At 56.0% G+C, this 23,934-nt stretch overlaps 1 protein-coding gene across 7 annotated transcripts in view; it reads right to left on the reverse strand.

Moving 5' to 3' along the window:
- Positions 1-7,095: 7,095 nt before the first annotated feature.
- FCHO1 (FCH and mu domain containing endocytic adaptor 1) overlaps positions 7,096-23,934 on the reverse strand; it is a 43,642-nt gene continuing 26,803 nt past the window's right edge. For all 7 annotated transcript variants that reach the window (XM_064381653.1, XM_064381652.1, XM_064381651.1 and 4 more), the window contains 20 exons: positions 23,723-23,821; positions 23,536-23,632; positions 22,366-22,410; positions 22,168-22,252; positions 21,604-21,628; positions 21,167-21,224; positions 20,553-20,731; positions 20,443-20,467; positions 20,048-20,099; positions 18,514-18,605; positions 17,855-18,130; positions 14,833-14,945; positions 14,639-14,726; positions 14,353-14,461; positions 13,050-13,205; positions 12,311-12,443; positions 11,630-11,829; positions 9,650-9,705; positions 8,226-8,390; positions 7,096-7,384 (listed from right to left, as the gene is read on the reverse strand). In XM_064381653.1, the coding sequence (XP_064237723.1) occupies positions 7,362-7,384; positions 8,226-8,390; positions 9,650-9,705; positions 11,630-11,829; positions 12,311-12,443; positions 13,050-13,205; positions 14,353-14,461; positions 14,639-14,726; positions 14,833-14,945; positions 17,855-18,130; positions 18,514-18,605; positions 20,048-20,099; positions 20,443-20,467; positions 20,553-20,731; positions 21,167-21,224; positions 21,604-21,628; positions 22,168-22,252; positions 22,366-22,410; positions 23,536-23,632; positions 23,723-23,821 (2,076 nt within the window). In that variant the 3' untranslated portion in view covers positions 7,096-7,361. The remainder of the gene's footprint in view (positions 7,385-8,225; positions 8,391-9,649; positions 9,706-11,629; positions 11,830-12,310; positions 12,444-13,049; positions 13,206-14,352; positions 14,462-14,638; positions 14,727-14,832; positions 14,946-17,854; positions 18,131-18,513; positions 18,606-20,047; positions 20,100-20,442; positions 20,468-20,552; positions 20,732-21,166; positions 21,225-21,603; positions 21,629-22,167; positions 22,253-22,365; positions 22,411-23,535; positions 23,633-23,722; positions 23,822-23,934) is intronic.

Consider the following 23,934-nt stretch of genomic DNA (forward strand, 5'->3'; position numbering starts at 1 on the left):
TCAGACAGATTTGTAGTGTTCTTTCTTTCCCTCTTCCTTTCTTTGTTTCTTTCTCTCTCTCTCTCTCCAAGTCAAAAATCGGATTTGTAGTGTCCTTTCTCTTTTCTTTTCTTTCTTTTGACAGGATCTCGCTTTATTGTCCAGGCTATTAAGAGTGCAGTGGTGCAATCTCGGCTCACTACAACGCCGGCCTCCTCAGTTCTGTAGGGCACGTTGGGAGCCTGATGTAGGGCTGAGTGCCCACAGGGTCGTGGGGTGAGCCTTATGCTGTGCTGAGGCGCAGGATCCGAGAAATAAAGAGACAGGACACGCAGCTGGGCTCGGGGGGCCACGCCACCTATAAGCAGAGTCAGGCGAGGCCCTGAATGTCCAGAAGCATGAGTATTTATTGTGTATAGGTTGGGGGCAGGGCAGTGAGTGAAATCATCTTTAAGGATAGTGATAGGGTCGTGAGCAATAAAACATGGGGTCCACCCCCATTAGGTCACCTAGGCCAGGAGGTGGACGGTGCGCGGCAAGGGGCCCGTTCCCATGAAGGCAAGGGCCGTGTGCAGTAAGGGTTCCACCCCCATTAGGTCACCGAGGCTTGAAGGTGGGCCGTGCACAGTGAAGAGGGTGCAGTGTGCAATACGTCTATCTATGGGCAAACTACTTCTAAGAAGATTTATAGGAGGATGCTTTAAGTCACATAGCAGTGACAGAGCTATCGAGGTTACCGCCACCTCCTGGCAGCTTCCAATGGGTTCTATGGGAAGATGCTTTTCAAGCAGCACAGTGACCAGAGCTGATAAAGTTCACAGTCACCAAGGTGGATTGCCGGTCTGAGGGCAGCCTTCCACAAGAACTGGAGCAAGGTCCTACAACTCCTTCATCAGGAGGAGTGGCTCTTGCCCCAAGCCTGCCATACAGCGGGTATCTTTACAATACTGAACGCTGCCGCCTGGGCCATGGATTCTTGTCCTGGTGTAACTGTTTTTCCCTTAAATCATGCTCTGCACTGTGTCTGCTCTAGGCATTCCTCTGATTATAAGCTGCTTATTCTTTAATTCATGCTCTGTACCGTGTCTACTCTAGGCATTCCTCCGATTATGAACTAAGATATAATTATAGATATATATGTAGGGAAATATTCTTTAGGCACTCATACTATCAACTATTATATGATTATATACAGAGGATTATATAAAGGAATTCTTCAAGCCCTATTTCTATAAACTAGTATATGATTGTATAAAGGATTATATAAGAGGAAATAGCTGAGTAGTAACACTATAAAGTGAGATATTCCTCAAGCCCTAACTGTGCCAGGGTTCTGCTTAGCTCTCATTCCTCGGTGCCTATATGGGGTAAGGTTACCCACAGGTTCAAGCAATCCCCCCACCTCAGCCTCCTGAGTAGCTGGGACTACAGGCACCTGCCAGCACGCCTGGCTAGTTTTTGTCATTTTTCTAGACATAGGGTTTTGTGAAGTTGCCCAGGCTGGTCTCAAACTCCAGGCATCCAGCGACCCACCTGCCTCAGCTTCCCAAAGTGCTGGCATTATAGCTGTGAGCCATTGCACCCGGCCTCAGATTTGTAGATTTTTAGGGTTGGGGTTGGCTAGGATTCGAACCCTGCCCCTCGCTGTCTCTGACTCTCTAGAAGATTCTAGCCTGGCCCCAGGGTTGGGAGCTCCGGGGTTGGGGAAGCCCAGGTGTGTGAACTGAGCTATGGTTTCAGAAAACTCCTCCTTCCTCTTCCATCCCTGTTTCTTCCCGAGGAGGAAGCTGGGGTGTGTATGTGGCCTGGCTGTGCCTCAGTTTCCTCACCTGTCAAGTGTCACAAATAGCTTCTGGGTCCTCTAGATGGGAGAGGTCTGGGGAGTGAACCCTCAGAGCAAATACATGATCAAAAGTGTACGAAGGTGATTACGGCAAGGTTTTTTTTTTTTTTTTAATTTTTGCAAGCCTACCTGAATGAACGGCAAATGTTATAGTATGAAATGTGACAGTACGGGCCTACTGTGATAAGATGACCTGAGACTTTGGTTCAGACTCTGTGTTTACTCTGCTGGGCCCCTGGGTCCGCCAAGCCATGGGCCCCACGAAGGGAGTTGTCTGCTGGGAAGAAGCGTAATAAAAGTTCCATCCTGGTTGGGCAACGTGGCTCACACCTATAATCCCAGCGCTTTGGAAGGCTGAGGTAGGGAGATCACACCTGTAATCCCAGCACCTTCCAAAGGCTGGGGTCAGCGGATCACCTGAGGTCAGGAGTTCAAGACCAGCCTGACCAACATGGCAAAACCTGTCTCTATGAAAGAATACAAGCCAGGCATGGTATTCACGCCTGTCCCAGCACTTTGGGAGGCCAAGGTGGGAGGATCACGAGGTCAAGGGATCGAGACCATCTTGACCAACATGGTGAAACCCCATCTCTACTAAAAAAATATAAAACGTTAGCCAGGCACGGTGGCACGCGCCTGTAGTCCCAGCTTCTTGGGAGGCTGAGGTGGAAGAATCACTTGAACTGGGAGGTGGAGGTTGCAGTGAGCCGAGATTGTGCCACTGCACTCCAGCCTGGTGATAGAACGAGACTGCGTCTCAAAAAAAAAAAAAAAAAAATCAGCGAGGCATACTGGCAGGCGCCTGTAATCCCAGCTACTATAGAGGCTGAAGCAGGAGAATCACTTGAACTGGGGAGGTAGCGGTTGCAGTGAGCCGAGATCACACTACTGCACTCCAGCCTGGGAGATACAGCGACACTCTGTCTCAAAAAAAAAAAAATAATAATAATTAGCTAGGCGTGGTGGTGCGTGCCTGTAATCCCAGCTACTCAGGAGGCTGGGGCAGGAGGATCGCTCGAACCCGGGAGGCGGAGGTTGCAGTGAGCAGAGATTGCACCACTTGCACCACTGCACTCCAGCCTGGGAAATAGAGCGAGACTTTGTCTCAAAAATAAAAAGTACCATCCCGTGGCAGGGTCCCTGCCCATCTCCTCCTCCACCAGGGATACTGGCCCTCTAGAATTCAGAGTGCTGGGAGGATGTGAGCTCCAGCCCCACCCTGCTCCTCCAGGGACACTGAACCGTTTTCCCACGTGTGAGACACGCAGACGCCCTGAGCCCCCAGTCCTTTTAAACCAAGTGCTTCCTGGGTTCCCTGGGTGCAACAGAGTGATCTCTGGTCCCAGGGGTCTGGGTTCAAAATCCGGACTAGAATGACCCTATGATCCCACGATTGCACTCTTAGGAAACTCCCCAAAGGAGCTGAAAACAGGGTTCAAATAAAAGCTTGCATTGGGAAGTTCACAGCAGCACAATTCACAAAGCTCTTTTCAACGGCTTGGGAGGAGATAACCCACCCAAGTGTCCAGTGGATGAATAGGTAAATAGCAGGTGGTCCATCAATGGAGTCTTGAGTCTTTTTTTTTTCAAGATGGAATCTTGCTCTGTCACCCAGGCTGGAGTGCAGTGGCACGATCTCGGCTCACTGCAACCTCCGCCTCCTGGGTTCAAGCAATTCTCCTGCCTCGGCCTCCCAAGTAGCTGGGATTACAGATCCCCGCCACCATGCCCGACTACTTTTTGTATTTTTAGTAGAGATGGGGTTTCTCCATGTTACCCAGGCTGGTCTTGAACTCCTGACCTCAAGCGATCCACCTGCCTTGGCCTCCCAGAGTGCTGGGTTTACAGGTGTGAGCCGCTGTGCCCTGACTGGAGTCTTATTCAGCCATCAGAAAGACTGAAGTCCTGGCCAGGCGCAGTGACTCATGCCTCTAATCCCAGCACTTTGGGAGGCCGAGGCAGGCAGATCACTTGAGGTCACAAGTTCGAGACCAGCATGGCCAACATGGCAAAACCCCATCTTTACTAAAGAATACAAAAATTAGCTGGGCATTGCGGTGCACACCTGTAATCCCAGTGACTCAGGAGGCGAGGCAGGAGAACTGCTTGATCCCAGGAGGTGGAGGTTACAGTGAGCCAAGATCGTGCCACTGCACTCCATCCTGGGTGACAGAGCAAGACTCTGTCTCAAAAAAAGAGATTGAACTGATCCATGCTACAACAAGAATGAAACTCAAAAACACGTTGCTGAGTTGAAGAAGCCAGACACAAAAGGCCATGTATAGTGTGGTTCCATTGCTATGAAACGCCCAGAACAGACAAATCCACAGAGACAGGAAGCAGATCAGTGGTTGCCAGGGGCTGCAGAAAGGGAAATGGGGCATGGCTGCTGACGGAGACGGAGTTTCCTTTGTAGGAGGATGAAAATGTTCTGGAATTAGATCACGGGTGTGGTCGCACAGTATTGTGAAGGTACTGAAACTCATTGAATCATTCATCTTAAAGTGGTTTTTTGTTACGTGAATTTCACCTCAATTAAAAAAAAATCCAGTTAGGCCACTTACCAGCTGACGGTGGCCTCTGACACGTGACCCAACGGATAGCGCTGTTGACAATGAATCATCACATGCCACGGCTGAGGTTGTAGGGTCCCTCGGGTGGAAGAGACCAGGGCACGTAAACTGCACAATGGCACCACGCCTGCCCGGGGTTGGCAGGTTTAACGGGTTACACACCCTCCCTCTTTCTCGGAAGTCACTCTCCTGAGATAAGTCATTTCACACCTGCTCTGGACGGCTGGGCAGTTAGGAGGCCACACCTGGGCAAAGTGCCTTCTGCAATTCTTTGTTTGCTTGGTTTTGTTTCTGTTGGCTGGAGTGCTGTGGCTCGATCTTGGCTCACTGCAACCTTCACCTCCCTGGTTCAAGCAGTCTACTGCCTTAGCCTCCCAAATAGCTGAGATTACAGCCACATGCCACCAAGCCCGGCTAATGTTTGTATTCTTAGTGGAGACTGGGTTTCACCATGTTGGCCAGGCTGGCCTCAAACTCTTGACTTCATGAAATACCTGCCTCAGCCTCCCAAAGTGCTGGAATTACAGGTGTGAGCCACTGTGCCCGGCAATTTTTGTTTTGTTTTTTGAGATGGAGTCTCACTCTGTAGCCTACACTGGAGTGCAGTGGCATGTTTTTGACTCACTGCAACCTCCGCCTACCAGGTTCCAGCGATTCTCCTGCCTCAGCCTCCTGAGTAGCTGGGATTACAGGCACCCGCCACCACGTCTGGCTAATTATTGTATTTTTAGTAGAGACAGGGTTTCACCATGTTGGTCAGGCTGGTCTTGAACCCCTGACCTCAAGTGATCTGCTTCCCTCGGCCTCCCAGAGTGCTGGGATTACAGGCGTGAGCCACCGTGCCTAGCCCAGACTTTGATTTTGTCACCTCTGCAGCTCTCTCCCTGACACCCAGGGCCCCACTGGGCTGGTGTGATCTCTGAATTTACAGCCTATGTGCTGAGGCCCCCCACGGACAGGACTGGAAGGGCTGTGAATTCCCTGGGCCGTTTGTACCCAGATGGGGCAGGTGCTGTAGCCGCCTCTGCCCTCATTTGATGTCCTAAGTCCTGTAATCACCCTTTCTTCCTACAGCTGATTTTTGTTTTATTTTTTTGAGGCAGGGTCTCACTCTGTCGCCCAGGCTGGAGTGCAGTGGCGCACTCTCGGCTCACCGCAACCTCCGCCTCCCAGGCTCAAGCGATTCTCCTGCCTCAGCCTCCTGAGTTGCTGGAATTACAGGCACACACCAGTACCGCCCGGCTAATTTTTGTATTTTTAGTGCAGCTGGGGTTCCACCATGTTGGCCAGGCTGGTCTTGAACTCCTGACCTCAAATGATCCACGCAGCTCGCCCTCCCAAAGTGCTGGGATTACAGGTATGAGCTACCGCACCTGGCCTGTGTTGTTTTAAGAGATGGCATCTCACTCTGGTTGCCCAGGTTGGTGTGCACCAGTGTGATCTTAGCTCACCATAGCCTCAACCTCCTGGGCTCTATTGATCCTCCTGCCTCAGCCTCTCAAGCAGCTGGGACCACAGGCGTGCGCCACCATGGCTGGCCAATTTTTCTATTTTTGTAGGGACAGGAGTCTTGCTATGTTGCCCAGGCTGGTCTTGAACTCCTGGTCTCAAGTGATCCTCCTGCCTTGGCCTCCCAAAGTGCTGGGATTACCCGGCGTGAGCCACGGTGCCCGGCTCTCAGCTAGCGTTGTGTACTTGCTCTGTGCCAAGGATGCTCCCTGAACCTCTCCCAATGTCAGGATTCCTCCCATGTTACAGACAAGGAAACCGAGGCACCGCCAGACGCACTCTCTCTTCGGAGGACAGGGTGGGAGGATCAGAGAGAGCACGCAGCAGGTCTCATGCCAAATCCCACCTCCTACTTCCTTCCTTTTGAGCTTCTTCCAGTCTGGGCTTGCTCCCAGGGGTCTTCCCAGTGTCAAGGTCAGGAACACGGGCCCCGGTTCCCTGCAGGTCCATCAGGACCCAGGACTGTCCACTGGCCTCAGACCTGCTCCCTGCTGCAGTCTGCTATTACTACTTCTGTCTTGCCCTCCCCAGTGGGCCACTCTTGCACACCTGCACCAAGGTCCACTCTCCACCCGAGGCTCCCAACGCTGCCCGGTACTACTGGGGGTTTTGCCCTGTAGCTGGTACTCTTTTAAGTGCGTGACCTCCCACAGATACCCAGTGAGGTGAGTTGCAGATGAGCAAACTGAGGCTCCAGTCCTGTGCTCCAAATCACACAGCCAGTGGTAGCCAAGCAGCTCCTCGCTCAGGCTTCCTATCTCTACTGTCTGGCTTCCAAGAACTTTGTTCTGCTTACAGCTCTCTCCCTGCTATGTGGTATACTGTAGGTACCCAATAAATGTTTGTAGGTTGACTAATTGCCTCCTCACTGAACAACTTCCCATCACTTTGCTTGAAATGCCTGTTCCTAGCTTGCAAACTCCTACTCATACCTCAAAACCCCATTTATAATGCCCCCTCCTTAGGAAGTCTTCCTGACTGCTTGGGAAGACTCCTGGCACCCCCTTCTGGGCACCTCTAGTCCTCCTCCCTCCCTCTAGCCCGTGGGGCTGGGGTGTCTGTGTCTGGTTCTTTCTCTCCCAGAATGGCCCTGTACAGGTTGAACACAGTGCAGGAAGGGAGGTGCATTAGGTGTGTCGTATCCATCCTCCTTCTCTTCCTCCTGTCTCTGACAATGCAAAAGACACTTCCTGGAGCAGGAAAAGTTTTCCTTTTTTATTTTATTAGAAAATAAAGTGTTTATTCAAAGAACATTAAAAGGCCAGGACCTGTGTGGGGTTGGCATGAGGCGGAGGAGTGAATCTCAGGCTCAGCCAGGCTGGGCATGGGGCTCCTCTCCTCGGAGTCTGGGCCTCAAGGAGGCTGGGGTGGGAGGCCCCAGGGTCCCGCTGGAGGGCAGGGGGCAGTCAACCAGCACCAGGGCGCAGTGCAGAGCTGGGACAGCAGCGTCTGCGGATTCAGCAGCTCACCAGGTACATTCCTGTGGGGGCGTGGCTGTGAGGGGGAGGGGCGGGAAGGAGGGTGCAGGAGGGGGAGGGGCAGGGAGGAGGGGTGCAGGAGGGGAAGCGGCGGAGAGGAGGGTGCAGGAGGGGGAGGGGCGGGGAGGAGGGGTGCGGGAGGGGAAGGTGCAGGAAGGAGGGTGCAGGAGGGGGAGGGGCGGGGAGGAGGGGTGCGGGAGGGGGTCCCCTGCTCCCACCCTGGGATGCTTCAATCATCCTTGTCCTCTTCAAAACACCCCCATAACTCATTGTCCCTGCTGCCACTGGGCCCCTTGATGGGGGCAAGGTGGGGCTGGAGGAGGGGGTGGCAGGGGGATTTTGAGCTCCCTGGCTTGGGTCCTTGCCCAGGCTCGAGTGCAATGGCCCTCACCACAACCTCCACCTCCCAGGTTCAAGCGATTCTCCTGACTCAGCCTCCCAAGTAGCTGGGATTACAGGCATGTGCCACCACACCCAGCTATTTTTTTCTATTTTTTTTTAGTAGAGATGGGGTTTCTCCATGTTGGTCAGGCTGGTCTTAAACTCATGACCTCAGCTGATCCACCCGCCTTGGCCTCCCAAAGTGCTGGGATTACAGGCGTGAGCCACCTCACTGGGCCGGCTTGGGTCCTTTCAAGGACGTCCTCCAGAGGCCAGCCCAAGACACATGGGGCCCCCGACTCCTTCCCCACCTGTGTCGCCCATCTGCGGTCTCCTGGCCCCAACACCCACCTGTCCTTCCCAAGGATCCCACACCCAGTCCCTCCCCGCCACCCCGGGGCTTGCTTGCCCCCAGCCAGGTCCCGGCTCCTGGGGTCCCCCAGCAGCAGGGTTGGGGAGTACCTGTGGCGAACCTCCTCTTCACCAGCGACATGCGGTACCCACTGCCCACGAGCTCCAAGTCCACGCCCGACAGGGTGGCCCCCTCGCTGGTGAACTGTGCGGCCACGGGGCTGGGTGTGCTGGGCCCCGAGAGCGGCTCCCAGCTGGCAGAGAGGCGGCCAGAGCCTGGGGAGGCCTGCGGTCAGCTGTGCCCCGGCCCCAGCCCCAGGCGCAGCTGTGAACCAGGCTCCTCTTTGGAGCCTGAAGCCCTTTGTTCCGTGGCCTTCCTGTGCCTCATCAGATATCCCTTCCCTCCCTGCATCCATCTCTCCTGGCATCACTGGCAAGGGGGGCCCTGCCTCAGGGCTTTTGCACCTGCTGTGTCTGCCCATCTGGCCTTAGAACACTGTCACCGCCACCTTTTTTTTTTTTTTTTTGAAACAGAGTCTCACTCTGTCACCCAGGCTGCAGTGCAGTGGTATGATCTCGGCTCACTGCAACCTCCGCCTCCCGGGTTCAAGCAGTTCTCCTGCCTCAGACTCCCGAGTAGCTGGGATTACAGGTGCCCGCCACCACGCCCAGCTAATTTTTCTATTTTTAGTAGAGATGGGGGTTTCACCATGTTGGCCAGGCTGGTCTTGAACTCCTGACCTCAGGTAATCCGCCCGCCTCAGCCTCCCAAAGTGCTAGGATTACAGGAGTGAGCTACCACGCCTGGCCTAGCTTTTTTTTTTTTTTTTGTCACCCAGGCTGAAGTGTAGTGGTGTGATCATAGGTCACTGCAGCCTCCAACTCCTGGGCTCCTGTGATCCTCCCATCTGGGCCTCCCAAAGCACTGGGATTACAGAACTATGCCCTCCTCCAGCTTTTTTTTTCGAGACAAAGTCTCACTTTGTTGCCCAGGCTGGAGTGTAGTGGCACAATCTTGGCTCACTGCCACCTCTGCCTCCTGGGTTCAAGTGATTCTCCTGCCTCAGCCTCCCGTAGCTGGGATTACAGGCACCTGCCACTATGCCCAGCTAATTTTTGTATTTTTAGTAAAGACAGGATTTCACCACGCTGGCCAGGCTGGTCTAGAACTCCTGACCTCAAGTGATCCACCCCTCTCGGCCTCCCAAAGTGCTGGAACTACAGGCGTGAGCCACTGCGCCTGGCGTTTTTTGCTGGTTGGTTTGTTTTTCAGAACACGGTCTGGCTCTATTGCCCCGGCTAGAGTGCTGTGGTGCGATCATGAGTCGCTGCAGCCTCCAATCCCTGGGCTCAAGTGAGCACTGCGGAGCGCCGACTCACCCAGACCACCCGCGCAGCCTTCCTCCAGCTTGCTAAAGCCTTCCTCAGTGCCCGTGCCCGCCCCCAGTGCACCCCCAATCTACCCGAGTGCAAAGAAGTGCCACCCACCTGACCGCAGTCCCTCCCCCCGGCCCTCAGGCACAACCAAAGCTCACCCCCTGCCTCAGACACATCTGGAAGCCTCCACGTGAGCCGCTTCTCCTCCAGGTTCCTGGCAGTGAGAGAATCTCGGTCAGGGCTTTCCCAGAGAGGATGCTGAGAGCCCAGGGTCCCAGCTCTGCTGCCTCCTGGCTGTGTGACCCCAGCAAACCTCCCATTTCACCTCAGTTTCCCCATCTGTGAAATGGGGGTGAGATACGGAACAGCCACGGAGCCACAGAGCACTTTTATGCTTTTGTTTTTGTTTTTGAGATAGAGTCTCCCTGTCACCCAGGCTGGAGTGCAGTGGTGTGATCTCTGCTCACTGCAACCTCTTCCTCCCGGGTTCAAGCAATTCTCCTGCCTCAACTTCCTGAGTAGCTAGGATTACAGGAGCGCACCACCATGCCTGGCTAATTTTTGTGTTTTTAGTAGAGAAGGTGTTTCACCGTGTTGGCCAGGCTGGTCTCAAACTTCTGACCTCAGGCGATCCTCCCGCCTCGGCCTCCCAAAGTGCTGGGATTACAGGTGTGAGCCACCGCGCCCAGCCTCCTTGCAGCACTTTGAGATGCATTCTGTCCTATAAGTGTGGCTTCTTTACGACAGATACTACCTTTTTTTCCTCAATTTTTTTTTTTGAGATGGAGTTTCGCTCTCGTTGCCAAAGCTGGAGCACGATGGTGCTATCTCAGCTCACTGCAACCTCCGCCTCCCGGATTCAAGCGATTCTCCTGCCTCAGCATCCTGAGTAGCTGGGGTTACAGGCACGTGCCACCATGCCTGGCTACTTTTTTGTATTTTTAGTAGAAATGGGGTTTCACCATATTAACCAGGCTGGTCTCGAACTCCTGACCTCAGGTAATCTGCCTGCCTCGGCCTCCCAAAGTTCTGGGATTGCTGGTGAGAGCCACCACACCCGGCCTAATTTTTGTTTTTTAAGAGAGGGTTCTGGCCGGGCACAGTGGCTCAAGCCTGTAATCCCAGCACTTTGGGAAGCCAACGCGGGCAGATCACCTGAAGTCAGGAATGCGAGACCAGTCTGACCAACATGGAGAAACCCCATCTACTAAAAATACAAAATTAGCTGGGCGTGGTGGCGCATGCCTGTAATTCCAGCTACTTGGGAGACTGAGGCAGAAGAATTGCTTGAACCCGGGAGGCGGAGGACACGGTGAGCCGAGATCGCGCCATTGCACTCCAGCCTGGACAACAAGAGCGAAACTCCATCTCAAAAAAATAAATAAATAAATAAAGATAGACGGTTGTCACCCAGGCTAACTCTCTGCAGTCTCAACTCCTGGGCTCAAGTGATCCTTCTGCCTTAGCCTCCCAAGTAGCTGAGACTACAGAAGCACATCACCACGCCTGACTACTTTTTAAAATATTTTTTGGAAGGCAGGGTGCAGTGGCTCACACCTGTAATCCCAGTACTTCAGCTTTGGGAGGCTGAGGTGGGTGGATCACCTGAGGTTAGGGGTTCGAGACCAGACTGGGCAACATGGTGAAACGCTGTCTCTACTAAAAAAATACAAAAATTAGCTGGGTGTGGTGGCAGGCACCTGTAATCCCAGCTACTTGGGAGGTGAATCACTTGAACCCGGGAGGCGGAGTTCGCAGTGAGCCGAGATCCCGCCGTTGCACTCCAGCCTGGGTGACAGAGCAAGACTCCATCTCGAAATAAATTAATTAATTAAATTAATAAAACTAAAATATTTTCTGTAGAGATGAGGTCTCACTATATTGTCCAGGCTGGTCTCAAACTCCTGGCCTTAAGTGAACCTCCCATCTCAGCCTCCCAAAGCATTGCGATTACAGGCATGACCCTGGCCCTCATAATATCACACCTGGCCCTCATAATATCACCCTCAGTGCTAAGCAGGGTAGAATCACCAGTGAAGGGTCGGGCTTAGCGTGTACCCTTTAACCGTCATCAAGGGGAAGGTCTGGGCTTATGGGGGAAACTGCTGAGTTTTCCCTGGCCTCCCGCACGCCCTCACCAGGTGGCGGCTGGCTGCAGGCGGACGTTGGTCACAGGCTCCCCCACGGGCAGCAGGATCTGGACGTTCGTGAGTGGCGTGGGCACAGCCGTGGCACCAGGCCGGTAGCCGTAGTCCACCGAGACCTGGGTGAGGGTGGCCCCACACTGCCAGTGGGCACTGAGCTGCAGAGGTACAGACTGGGGACCCGGGCGGGAGAACTAGGAGGAATCAGAACGGGAGAGAGCACATGGCTTGGGCCATCTCGTCTCGCCACACACGCACTATTCAACCACCTTGACCCTGCGATGCACGCACACCCCGCCCCAAGAGAGCCCAGTCACAGGGAGATGTGACGGATGAGAGGCTGTATTGCACCAGGTTTCCAGCAGGGGGCAGGAGAGCGCATCATTCTAAGTCTACCAAGGAAGTTCAAGGGCAAGGTTCCCTGGCTGGGCCTCTTCTAGTTCACATAATGAAGGTATCTGCAACAGGGGACGAACGCCCTCCCACACAGCCTACTCCACCATTCGTTCCCAACCCACCCTGCCTACGCACTCCAGCTCGTCGGCTCTCACAGGTTGGATATCTTGAGGTCAGGTGTTCGAGACCAGCTTGGCCAACATGCAGGCACTTCCAGGTTGGCTGCCGGCTCACCCCATCCCCACTCCACCTCCTCCCGGCCCCTTGTGGGTGGCGCACCTGGTACCGCAGCAGCACCACGTTGTAGTAGGAGGCGGTGGGGTTCTGCTCTGCCTGGCGCTGCAGGGCCTCGGTCAGAGCTGCCATGTTGAGCCAGAAGTCTTTGGTCTCAGGGTCACTCTGGGAGGGGTCACTGCAGAGACCCGGACTGATCACCCCAACCCTCGGGAGATGCCCTCCCAGGGCTCTCAACATTCAAACTAGCCCAAGCACTTCCTAAAGATGCCATTTCCTGGCCCACCAAAGCCCTACCTGGGTGGTAGTGGTGGGGGCAGTAAAGGAGGGATGGAAAACCAGGGTCAGAGAAGGCAAGTTACTTGCCCCAGGCCACACAGCAAATCCAAGGAGGCCGCTGGGCGTGGTGGTTCACACCTATAATCCCTGTACTTTGGGAGGCCAAGGCCGGCAGATCACAAGGTCAGGAGTTTGAGACAGTCTGACCAACATGGTGAAACCCCATCTCTACTAAAAATACAAAAATTAGCTGGGTGTGGTGGCACAGGCCAGTAATCTCAGCTACTCAGGAGGCTGAGGCAGGAGAATTGCTTGAACCTGGGAGGCGGAGGTTGCAGTGAGCTGAGATCTCGCCATTGCACATCCAGCCGGGGCAACAGAGCGAGACTGTCTCAAAAAAAAAAAAAAAAAAAAAAATCCCAGGGGCAGAGAGGGAATTCAGAGCCCAGAAGCCCCTGACCCCCAGCAGCCTCTGAGGCCCTCTCCCACCGCCCATCCACAGTACCTGAAGAGCAGCTCGGCATTGGGCTGGAAGTGCTCTATAGGAGCCGTGTGTACAAGCCGGAAGCTGAGGACAGGCGGGGGCGGGGTCCCGCTGAACACACGCACGATGCCAGCAGGGAAGGTCATGGTCAGCTCCCCAGTTACTCGAGCCAGGCAGCTGGAGAGGGTGGAGGGACTGGGCGTTGGCGAGCTCTGCCTGGTGTCTCATCCTCCCCCTTCTCCTGGTTCCACTGCTGCCTGTGGCTCCCCAGACCCCTCGGATCTAGGATGGCCCTGAGGATGCCCCATGTCCTTTCCCCCAACCTCCTCCTCTTTCGTTCCTGCCTAGACAGGAAGAATCCACCCTGGGCTGAAGGAGGCAGGAACATCTCCTTCCCTAGCTCTCTTTTCTCCTAGGCCAGCAGGAAGCTCAAATTAAAATGTTCGGTTTTTTAGCTGTCGTCTGCTTGGGTTTTCGATCTGACACTCACCTCTTCTTCGTGGTTTGACTTTCAGATCTTTTCTGCTGAAGGCCATCCCAGTATATATCCTTGGTCCCTCTGCTTGTCCCTAACCCACCCTCTAACCCCCGTTACTGCGACTAACTAGTCTTGGTCTCTTCATCGAAATGCGCATGGCAGCCTCGAATCAGTCTACAGTAATGCCTAGCCCTGCTCAAATGCCCTCCTATGGTCAGGCGTGGCGGCTCATGCCTGTAATCCCAGCACTTTGGGAGGCTGAGACGGGCTGATCACTTGAAGTCAGGAGTTCGAGACCAGCCTGGCCAACACAGTGAAACCCTGTCTCTACTAAAAATACAAAATTAGCTGGGCGTGGTGGTGGGCACCTGTAATCTCAGCTACTTGGGAGGCCGAGGCAGGAGAATCGCTTGAACCCAGGAGGCAGAGGTGGCAGTGAGCCAAGATCACACCACTGCACTCCAGCCTGAGCGACAGAGTGAGACTCTGTCTCAAAACAAACGAAAAATTAAAAAATCGAGTCAGGTGCGTTGGTGAGCACCTGTAGTTCCAGCTACGTGGGAGGCTAAGGCAGGAGAATCACTTGAACCCGGGAGGCGGAGGTTGTGGTGAGCTGAGATTGCGCCACTACACTCCAGCCTGGGCAACAAGAGCGAAAGTCCATCTCAAATTAAAAAAAGGCCCTCCCTGGCTCCATTGCCCTTAGGACATGGGGCCCTGGTCATTTGGCTCAGTGTTCAAGGCCCTTTCACCGTAAGACAGGCCATGAAGCACATCTGAAAGCTGTCCCTGCTGGACGCCCCCCAACACAGACCCCATGGGCCCAGTCTGCCCATCACCGTGTACCTGGGGCTGTGGCCACGGAAGTAGGCGTGGACATACTCCGTGAAGGCTGTGGCTACCGGCAGGGCATCCTGGGAGCCCAGGACCACAGGGCTAGGACCCCGGGAGACTCCTAGGGGTGGTGGGGAGGGAATGGGGAACAGATAGATAGGGTGAAGACAGGCCTCAGGCTCGAGACCCCGCCCCCACCTCCGCCCCACCACACCTGTGCCAACAGAGAAGCTACCCACCCAAACCACAGAAAGTGAGACTGAGGCCCAAAGCAGGGCTCAGGCCTACCCTCACGTACCGTGTCCTGTCTGGGATGAGAAGCAGGGCCGTTCCGGGCCAGTGCTGGGGGCCGAAGAGCCCAGTGGGGAGGGGCTCAGGGAACGAGACTGGAAGGGAAAGAGACAAGCTGGGCTGTGGGTGCCCAGGAGCAGTGCCCAAAGCTGACCCCAGAGGCGACCCACAGCTCAGCTCCTGCCATGCCCCCTCACCTACCAGGTCCCCGTTGCTGCGTGTGAGAGGGCAGGACACCTTCCTAGAGCGAAGTCTCCTGGGTGGGGCTGCCAGGCCCTCCCTGGCTGTGGGGTCAGCAGGTGCAGGCATCAGGTCTGGGAGCAATTGCACAGAGGCACTGCTGAGATGCTGCCCAGGGCCTCTGAGGCCTTCCCAGGGGCACGAACTCAGCCCAAATCTAGGAGGTGGGCTTTTCTGTGGAGACCCCCGATGGGTCTGAAGTCCTGGGGCTGCAGAAAAGGTGCCAGACAGGACTGCAGATACCATCCAAACCCCTGAACCTCCCAGACACCAGAATGGTGGCCGAATAAGGGGTGAGCTCCCTGTCACTGGGGGTATGCAAGCAAGCACTGAAGGCTTAGGAGGCAGGCACGCTGTAGGGTTCAGCAGAGGATTTTTAGCCAACATTTACCCATTCTGTGACCTCCACCCTCTCTGAGAACCTGACCACAACCACCTATGGTGGCCTGTGTCTGAGTTCCCTGAGTTTCTAACACCCAAGCTCCCCTCCCTCTCCTGCTTCCTCAGGGTCCTGGTTTTCTGTTCCATCTATGAACATGCTCACTCGCTTGCCTACCTCCTCTCCTACCTACCTCCCTGCACCCCAGGCTGTGCTCCACCCTCTACCCTACTTTCTCAGTCAGCACTGCAGACATTTGGGGGCTGAACCATTCTCGGGGGGTGGGGGCTGCCATGTGCCTGCTGAGCAGCAACCCCAGCCTCCACCCACTGAAGCCGGGAGCACACCCCTGCCTGGTGGCGACAACCAAAAATGTCTCTACACACTGACAATACCCCCTGGGAGCAAAATTGGCCTGGTTGGATAAGAGCCTCTGCTCAGGCCGAGCATGGTGGGTCACGCCTGTAATCCCAACACTTTGTGAGGCAGAGGCAGGCAGATCACCTGAGGTCAGGAGTTCGAGACCAGCCTGGCCAACCGGGTGAAACCCTGTCTCTACTAAAAATACAAAAATTAGCGGGGCGTGGTGGCAGGCGCCTGTAATCCCAGCTACTGGGGAGGCTGAGGCAGAAGAATCTCTTGAACCCGGGAAGGGGAGGTTGCAGTGAGCCGAGATCGCACCACTGCACTCCAACCTCGGCGACAAGAGCAAAACTCCCATTTAAAAAAAAAAAAAAAAAGCTGCTGTGGCCTCCACCCACCTCTGCTCTCCCTTGAACGGGCTCCAGCCAGGCCTTTTCCTATGGAGGGTGCCAAGCGTCCTTGTTGGCACTGCTGGGGACCTCAGATGGTCACAGCCCACCGTCCCTCTGACTCGGGGGCTTCCCACTCTCCTCACGCAGCCCCCAGGAGCCCACCCCGACGCTCTCCGCCCAACTCCTGCTGTCCTCCTCCCTCCAGCCCCGCCCGCTCACTGGCTCTGTCCTCTCTTCTGCTCTCCCTGGGCGGCCGTGTTTTGACTATGTCTTCAAAGAGGGGTGCTCTGACCTGACCTGACCTGACCTTCCCCAAACTCGGGGTCCACTGTCCACCTGATACCTAAAGGCCCAGCCTTGACTCCACCCCTTCCCCCATCCTCCTCCCTCCCTTGACCCCGCCCCTTCCCCATCCTCCTCCCTCCCTTGACCCCGCCCCTTCCCCATCCTCCTCCCTCCCTTGACCCCACCCCTTCCCCATCCTCCTCCCTCCCTTGACCCCGCCCCTTCCCCACCCTCCTCCCTCCCTTGACCCCGCCCCTTCTCCATGCTCCTCCCTCCCTTGACCCCGCCCCTTCCCCATCTCCTCCCTCCCTTGACCCCGCCCCTTCCCATCCTCCTCCCTCCCTTGACCCCGCCCCTTCCCCATCTCCTCCCTCCCTTGACCCAACCCCTTCTCCATCCTCCTCCCTCCCTTGACCCTGCCCCTTCCCCATCCTCCTCCCTTGACCCCGCCCCTTCCCCATCCTCCTCCCTCCCTTGACCCCGCCCCTTCCCCATCCTCCTCCTTCCCTTGACCCCACCCCTTCCCCATCCTCCTCCCTCTCTTGATCCCTCCCCTTCCTCATCCTCCACCCTCCCTTGACCCCACCCCTTCCCCATCCTCCTCCCTCTCTTGATCCCGCCCCTTCCTCATCCTCCTCCCTCCCTTGACCCCGCCCCTTCTCCATCCTCCTCCCTCCCTTGACCCCGCCCCTTCTCCATGCTCCTCCCTCCCTTGACCCTGCCCCTTCCCCATCTCCTCCCTCCCTTGACCCCGCCCCTTCCCATCCTCCTCCCTCTCTTGACTCCGCCCCATCCCCATCTCCTCCCTCCCTTGACCTCGCCCCTTCCCCATCCTCCTCCTTCCCTTGACCCCACCCCTTCTCCATCCTCCTCCCTCTCTTGATCCTGCCCCTTCCTCATCCTCCACCCTCCCTTGACTCCTCCCCTTACTCCACCCTCTCCCTGCAGTGACCTATCCACCTGTTTCTCCCACTGCCACCCGTACCCCCATCACTCACTTGCCTCCCTGGTTGCCTCCCGTCTCTGGTTTCTGCCCTCACTCCCAAAGCTGCTCAAGGGAGCCTGTGACCTGAATCAGGTCCCACCCCTCTCCCTGCTCATGGCCCTCATCGTTACTCAGGGTGATACTCACAAGCCCTCCCTGGGCCCATCAGGCCCTGCCTGGTCCCGTTTCCCTGCCGACACCCCCACTCTCTCCCTCCTCCTCCCCTCATCACCCCATTCCAGCAGGCCGACCTCCTTGCTGTTCTTCAGACATGCCTAGCGCATTCCTGCACTAGGGCTGTGCCCCCTGCCCAGCACGTCTTTCCCCTCATGTCCACATGGTTCTGTCCTCACATCCCTGAAATTGCAGCTCAGATGTCCCTTCCTCAGGGAGGGCCACCAGCTGGCACCCGCTACCCGCCTGCCTTCCTAAATGTCCATCTCATTGTTGTCCCCGCAAGGGTGGGAGGTTCTATCCTCCTGATGCTGATCAGGCCCTGATCAGGCCCTGCCCACAGCAGGCGCTCAATCCCCGGCCCAGGGTTCCAGCAACTCTCAGGCCCAGGCCCGCTGGACTCACCTCCTCCAGCCAAGGCCTCCAGCCCCCAGGGCCCTGGAGAGGGGGCGAGGGGCTGCGGCGAGTCTGGCAGAGGCGGTGCCCGGATCCCCCTGGCCTCTGGGGGCGGCGCCCTACAGCTGGGCGGGCTCTGCGGAGTGCCTGGGCGGGGGACCCAGGAATCTGGGGAGGGGCCAGGTGCCGCGTGGGACGGAGAGTCCAGGCCGGAATCCTCCACATTTTCGGGCGACGAGGAGGAGAAGGGGGAGGGGCTGGAGGTGAAGCCCAGGCTGCTAGAGCCTTGGGGAGGGAAGGGGGCGGTCAGCTCCGACCCTCGCCCACTTGGAGTCCCCGCCCATCCTCCTGCAGGCTACAGCAACGTCGAGGAAAGGTCGGGGGGACTCCCATTCAGTCCTTGTGCAAGCCCCTGAGGCTACGCCTTCTGGTGACTTCACTCTCCAAAAATGCCCTGCCCATCCACCCAGTCACCGCCCACTGCCCAGGGCCCCGCCCTCTCTATGGCCCCTCCCACCTTCACTCCGGCCCCGCCCACCCTTACACGGGCTAGCCTTCCCTACAGCCTGGCCTGTCCTCCCACGGACGTGAGCGGCCTGACTTTGCAATGGCCCCACCCATCCTCCCTCTGGCCACACCCATGCCCTCCAATCCCTTATCTCCATCACCTGTAAAATCTTCGTGGTCAAAGGCTGACTCCAGGGGCGGCCCAAACAGGTTCTTGGACACCTGCTCCTCTGACTGCAATTTCTCTGCACAGCTAGAGAGGAGGCCAAGAGGGCTGCTTCTATTTTTCCCAAGCCTCATCCCACCCTGGGGCCTTTGCACATGCTGTCCCCACCATTTTTTTTTAAGGCGGAGTCTCACTCTGTCACCCAGGCTGGAGCCCAGTAGCCCGATCTCAGCTCGCTGCAACCTCCGCCTCCCTGGTTCAAGCGATTCTCCTGCCTCAGCCTCCTGAGTAGCTGGGATTACAGGCACCTGCCACCACACCAAGCTAATTTTGTATTTTTAATACAGATGGGGTTTCACCATCTTGGCCAGGCTGGTCTCGAACTCCTGACCTCAAATGAACTGCCCACTTCAGCTTCCCAAAGTCCTGGGCTTACAGGTGTGAGCCACTGTGCCCAGCCTGTTCCCAGTCGGGAGTTCCATTCTCTCAGCTCTCTTCACAGCCACCTCCTGGCTCCTCTGTGGGGCTTAGCTCCAAGTCATTCCCTTGGGGAGGATCCCATCCCCACCCCAAGCGAAGTCACCCCCTCCTTTCTTCACGTCGTCGGCTTTAGTTTCTTCATAGCACTTAGAAGTATCAAATATGCTCTAACTTATTTGCTATTTTTTTTTTTTTTTGAGATGGAATTTCACTCTTGCTGCCCAGGCTGGAGTGCAATGGCGCAATCTTGGCTCACCACAACCTCCGCCTCCTGAGTTCAAGTGATTCTCCTGCCTCAGCCTCCCAAGTAGCTGGGATTACAGGCGTGTGCCACTGCACCCGACTAATTTTGTATTTTTAGTAGAGATGGTGTGTCTCCATGTTGGTCAGGCTGGTCTCGAACTCCCGACCTCAGGTGATCCACCCACCTTGGCCTCCCAAAGTGCTGAGATTACAGGCGTGAGCCAGCGCACCCAGCCTTATTTGCTCTTCTTAAAATCTGAGTCACTAGAATGTGACTCTGAGAAGGGAGACCTGTCTCAGAACCCAGGCCCTAGAACAGTACACGTACACAGCAGGCACTCAATAAATGTTCATCAAATGAATGACTAAATGGTCCCTCAAAAGCCAGCATAGGCCAGGTGCGATGGCTCATACCTGTAATCCCAGCACTTTGGGAGGCCGACGTGGGCAGATCACTTGAGGTCAGGAGTTCGAGACCAGCCTGGCCAACATGGTGAAACCCTGTCACTACTAAAAATACAAAAATTAGCTGGGGTGGTGGCGGGTGCCTGTAATCCCAGCTACTCAGGAGGCTGTGGCAGGAGAATCGCTTGAACCCAGGAGGCAGAGGTTGCAGTGAGCCAAGATCGCACCACTGCACTCCAGCCTGGGTCACAGAGTGAGACTCCCTCTCAAAAAACAAAAACAAAAAAACCCCAGTGTGACTTCAACTCGCAGTGAGGACAAGACGACACCAGGCAGAGATATGGGGAGGTGGAGAGAGGAGGTGGGGACACCCCCCACCTGCCCACTCATGTGGAACCCACCTGCCAGTTCTTGGGGCAGACTGTGGTCTCTGGGGTTTCCCAGCAGCGTCCCCTACAAGAGATGCAGTTCTTTGAGTCTGCAATGCTCCCCACTCCACAGACCAGGGGACTGAGGTTCGGCGCCATCCAGTTGCCCAAGGTGATCAGCAAATCAGGCAGACACAGATTCAAGCCTGAGTCAGCCCATCTCCAGACGTCGGCTCCTCCTGGCCCCAGCTACCCCTTTCAGCTCTCATTTAATTTCATAATGACCTCATTTTACAGAAAAGGAGACTGAAGATCAGACTGGTTAAGCAGCCTGACCCAAGTCACACAACAGAGCTATGATTCAAGTCCACACCCACAGCCTCCCCACCTTAGCATCCTCCCCACTCTGAAGACCAAAGGCTACTCACGTGAAGAATGGCGTTTCATGGTGCCCTGGGGACAAAGAGGGCAACATCACATACGAGGGCATCCAGCCAGCCTCGCCAGCACCACCCAGGGCACCCCTCCCACGCCTCACCCCTGGGCCGGGAGGAAGGATGAGGCTGCCCGCGGTGGCCCTGAGCTGTGCCGCTGCGGCCTCGGAGCTGCAGGCTGGAGCCCGGGCCGGGGCAGGCTTGATGTGCACGTAGAACTTGCGGGGCTCTTCATCGTCGAAGTCGGAGTCGCTGGATGAGAAACGGGAGGGCTCGGCCATGCGTGGGCTGCAGTCAAGGTCCAAGCCAATCCCAACACAAGCTTCCCCCCAGTCAGCTCTCCAACTCAGCCTCGTCCCTTCCTGCTCACACCCTTGGAGGTCCTGCACAATCCCATCGCTCAGCACTTGCCACCTAAGTCCTGACACCCACCCCACCGCCAAGCCTTTGCACAAGCCTGCCCAGCCCTAACTGGCAAACTGCTATTCAGCTGCAAAACCCCAACACTGGTGCCCCCTCCTCCAGGAAGCCCTGCTGGCTCTCCTTTTCTCTCTCCCTCTTGCCCAATGCTGACCCCATAGAGTGGGTGATTGCATTTAGGTTGGCTTCATCCACAGGGGAGACTCTCTGCAGGATGTACAGAGACGATTGCTGAAAGTGGAGTGATTATTGTCCTTGCTGTGCCAACAACTGCCCCTAGGGGGTGCCAGAAGGATATTGTTCTGGGTCACGTCGGGCCGGACAGTGAAGCCTTCATCATCCACCTCTGGACATGTCTAGGGGAGTCAGGGGGAGGGGCAGCGGTGAGTCAGGCTACCGGGTATCAAACCTTCCATCTCACGCTGCTAACTGCCCCGCCCCCAGGCCCTGACGCAGACCTCAAAACCACCCTGATGGCAACAACTCTTTCCCCGGTGTGTGGGCAGGTTCCTGGGATAAACTGAGCTTCGGCAGGGACATTATCCCTGCCCACGTGGTCCACGGGACTTTGCAGCTGAGGTGGGATTTGAACCCAGCCCCCAGGCTGTGCCACCTCCAGCCTGCCCCTCAATCCCGGCTCTTTAGTTTCCAGTAAAGATCTGAACTTTAAGAGCCAAGAGTAGGCTCAAACTCCTCCCGCTTATAGCCCAGCCTGACCCCTCCCACGTCACTCACCCCTGAATCAGGCTCCAGGAAATCTCTGGGGATGGAGGAAGAGATGTTGCTGTCAGCTTCTGCAGCCCATCTGGTCCCCCCTACACTGGACATGGAAGCTGGGGCAGCTCCCGGGCTGTGATATTGCCCGGAGCTAGCCCCGGAGGCAGTGGGACCCTGGGGCTTGCGTGGGGAGGGGGTTGAATCTGTTTAGCTGAGTAGAGGGTGTTCTCAAACAGCCTGGGAGGGAAGAAATCCTGGAAGTAATTTGAAGGGCTGCCCTATGAAGGTAGGGAAAGTGGGGGCTAGCCTTGGCAAACAGATAGACAAATCCTGGGCCAGCTTGGGCAGGGGAAAGGCTAGGCTACTCTGGGACAGGCAGTTCCTGGCCTAACCTGGCAAAAGGAGGAATTCTGGACTAGCCTTGGCAGTGGTAATAGTGAGCTAGCCTGGGCCAGAGGCACTCCTGGTCTGCCTTGGGTGGAGGGATTCCTGGGCTAGCCTGGAATATGGATACTCCTGGGCTAGCCTAGGAGAGGGCTTCTGGGCTAGCCTGGGCCAGGCCAGGCAAGGGTGCTTCCTCACACAGCTGCAGGTGGCTCTGGCTCCCGCTCCCGCCGGCTGAGTCCCGGAAGGCGGAAGGCCTTGGCTCCCCGCAAACGTTTCATTGCTGAGGATAGATTGGGGGGCGGCTGAGCACGGGGAGGTGCCTCCTTTCACATTCAGATCAGCCTCCCTCAGCCCCACGGTCCAGCCTGGGCATCCAGGCCCAGACGTACTTGCCTTCCTGCAGGGCAGCCGCACTGTAGGACTCGAAGTCCAGAGGTCCTGAGATGGGAGACAGAAACTCAATTGAGGGGCCAGGTGCGGTGGCTCACGCCTGTAATCCCAGCTTTAGGAGACCAGGGCAGATCACCTGCAGTCAGGAGTTTGAGACCAGCCTGGCCAACATGGTGAAACTCTGTCTCTACTAAAAACATAAAAGAATTGGCTGGGCGTAGTGGCTCATGCCTGTATTCCCAGCACTTTGGGAGGCTGAGGCAGATGGATTGCCTGAGCTCAGGAGTTTGTGACCAGCCTGGGCAACATGGTGAAACCCCTTCTCTACTAAAATACAAAAAAAAATTAGCCAGGCATGGTGGTGCACGCCTGCAGTCCTATCCACTTGGGAGGCTGAGGCAGGAGACTCGCTTAAACCTGGGAGGCAGAGGCTGCAGTGAGCCAAGATCATGCCACTTCACTCTAGCCTGGGCGACGGAGCAAGACTCCATCTTAAAAAAAAGAAATTTAGCCAGTCTCCCCATCCTCAATTGAGTTTCTTTTTCTTTCTTTTTTTTTTTTGAGGCACAGTCTTGCTTTGTCATCCAGGCTGGAGTGCAGTGGTGTGATCTCGGCTCACTGCAACCTCCGCCTCCTGGGTTCAAGCAATTCTCCTGCCTCAGCCTCCCAAGTAAGTAGCTGGGATTACAGGCGCGTGCCACCTGTAAAAATTAGCAAGCCCGGCTAATTTTTTGTATTTTTAGTAGAGACAGGGTTTCACTGTGTTAGCCAGGATGGTATTGATCTCCTGACCTCGTGATCTGCCCTCCTCAGTCTCCCAAAGTGCTGGGATTACAGGCGTGAGCCACCGCACCCGGCAAAACTTTCGCTCTTAACTCCTCCCCAGTACTGCATCTGAGCATTTGCAAATTGTTCTTTTGCTCCACAACCCTCAATGGCTCCCTTAGGTCCTGGGGGGTGAAGTCAGATCAGCTGAGCCTGGCATTCAAGGCTCCTCTGGGATCTGGTTCAAAGAAATTTACAGGTAAGTTCAGCCTGAAGAGCTGGACTCCTCAGCAGCCCATTTTTACCATGAAGAAACCAAAGCTCAGGGAGGTTCAGTCTCCTGCCTCTGGAGTCCTGCCCGTCACCTGCAGCCCCACAGCCCAATCCTCGATGGCTGCCCTGACTCACCTGGCTTCTCGCGGCCCGTGCCCTTACTCTCTGCAAACTTCCTGAGTAGCATCTCCACGCTGACGTTCTCAATGTTCTGCTTAAATTCTTCATGCACCTGTGCCAGGTGGGCAGGGCGTGTAACTGATCAGGGCCCCCTCGCCCAGCAGCGACCCCAGCCTCATTCCTCACACCTGCCCTGACTCACCTGCCCGATCTGCACATGCGTGTCCTCCACCGAGTGAGCATAGGAGCCCAGCAGTGCCTTCATGTGCCTCAGGTGCGTTTCCTCCATGGCTTGGAAGCGCTGAAGCAGGAGGGGAGACGCAGGTGGAAAGAAGGTCAGGGCCAAGAAGGAGTGGCCATGACTCAGCCTGACCAATCAGAACACCCTAAGCCCCTGGCTCAGTGAATGATTTG

Source organism: Aotus nancymaae, unplaced genomic scaffold (genome assembly GCF_030222135.1).
Source record: "Aotus nancymaae isolate 86718 unplaced genomic scaffold, 86718_ANA_hifiasm-v0.15.2.pri h1tg000028l, whole genome shotgun sequence".
In the NCBI taxonomy this organism is placed as follows: domain Eukaryota; kingdom Metazoa; phylum Chordata; class Mammalia; order Primates; family Aotidae; genus Aotus; species Aotus nancymaae.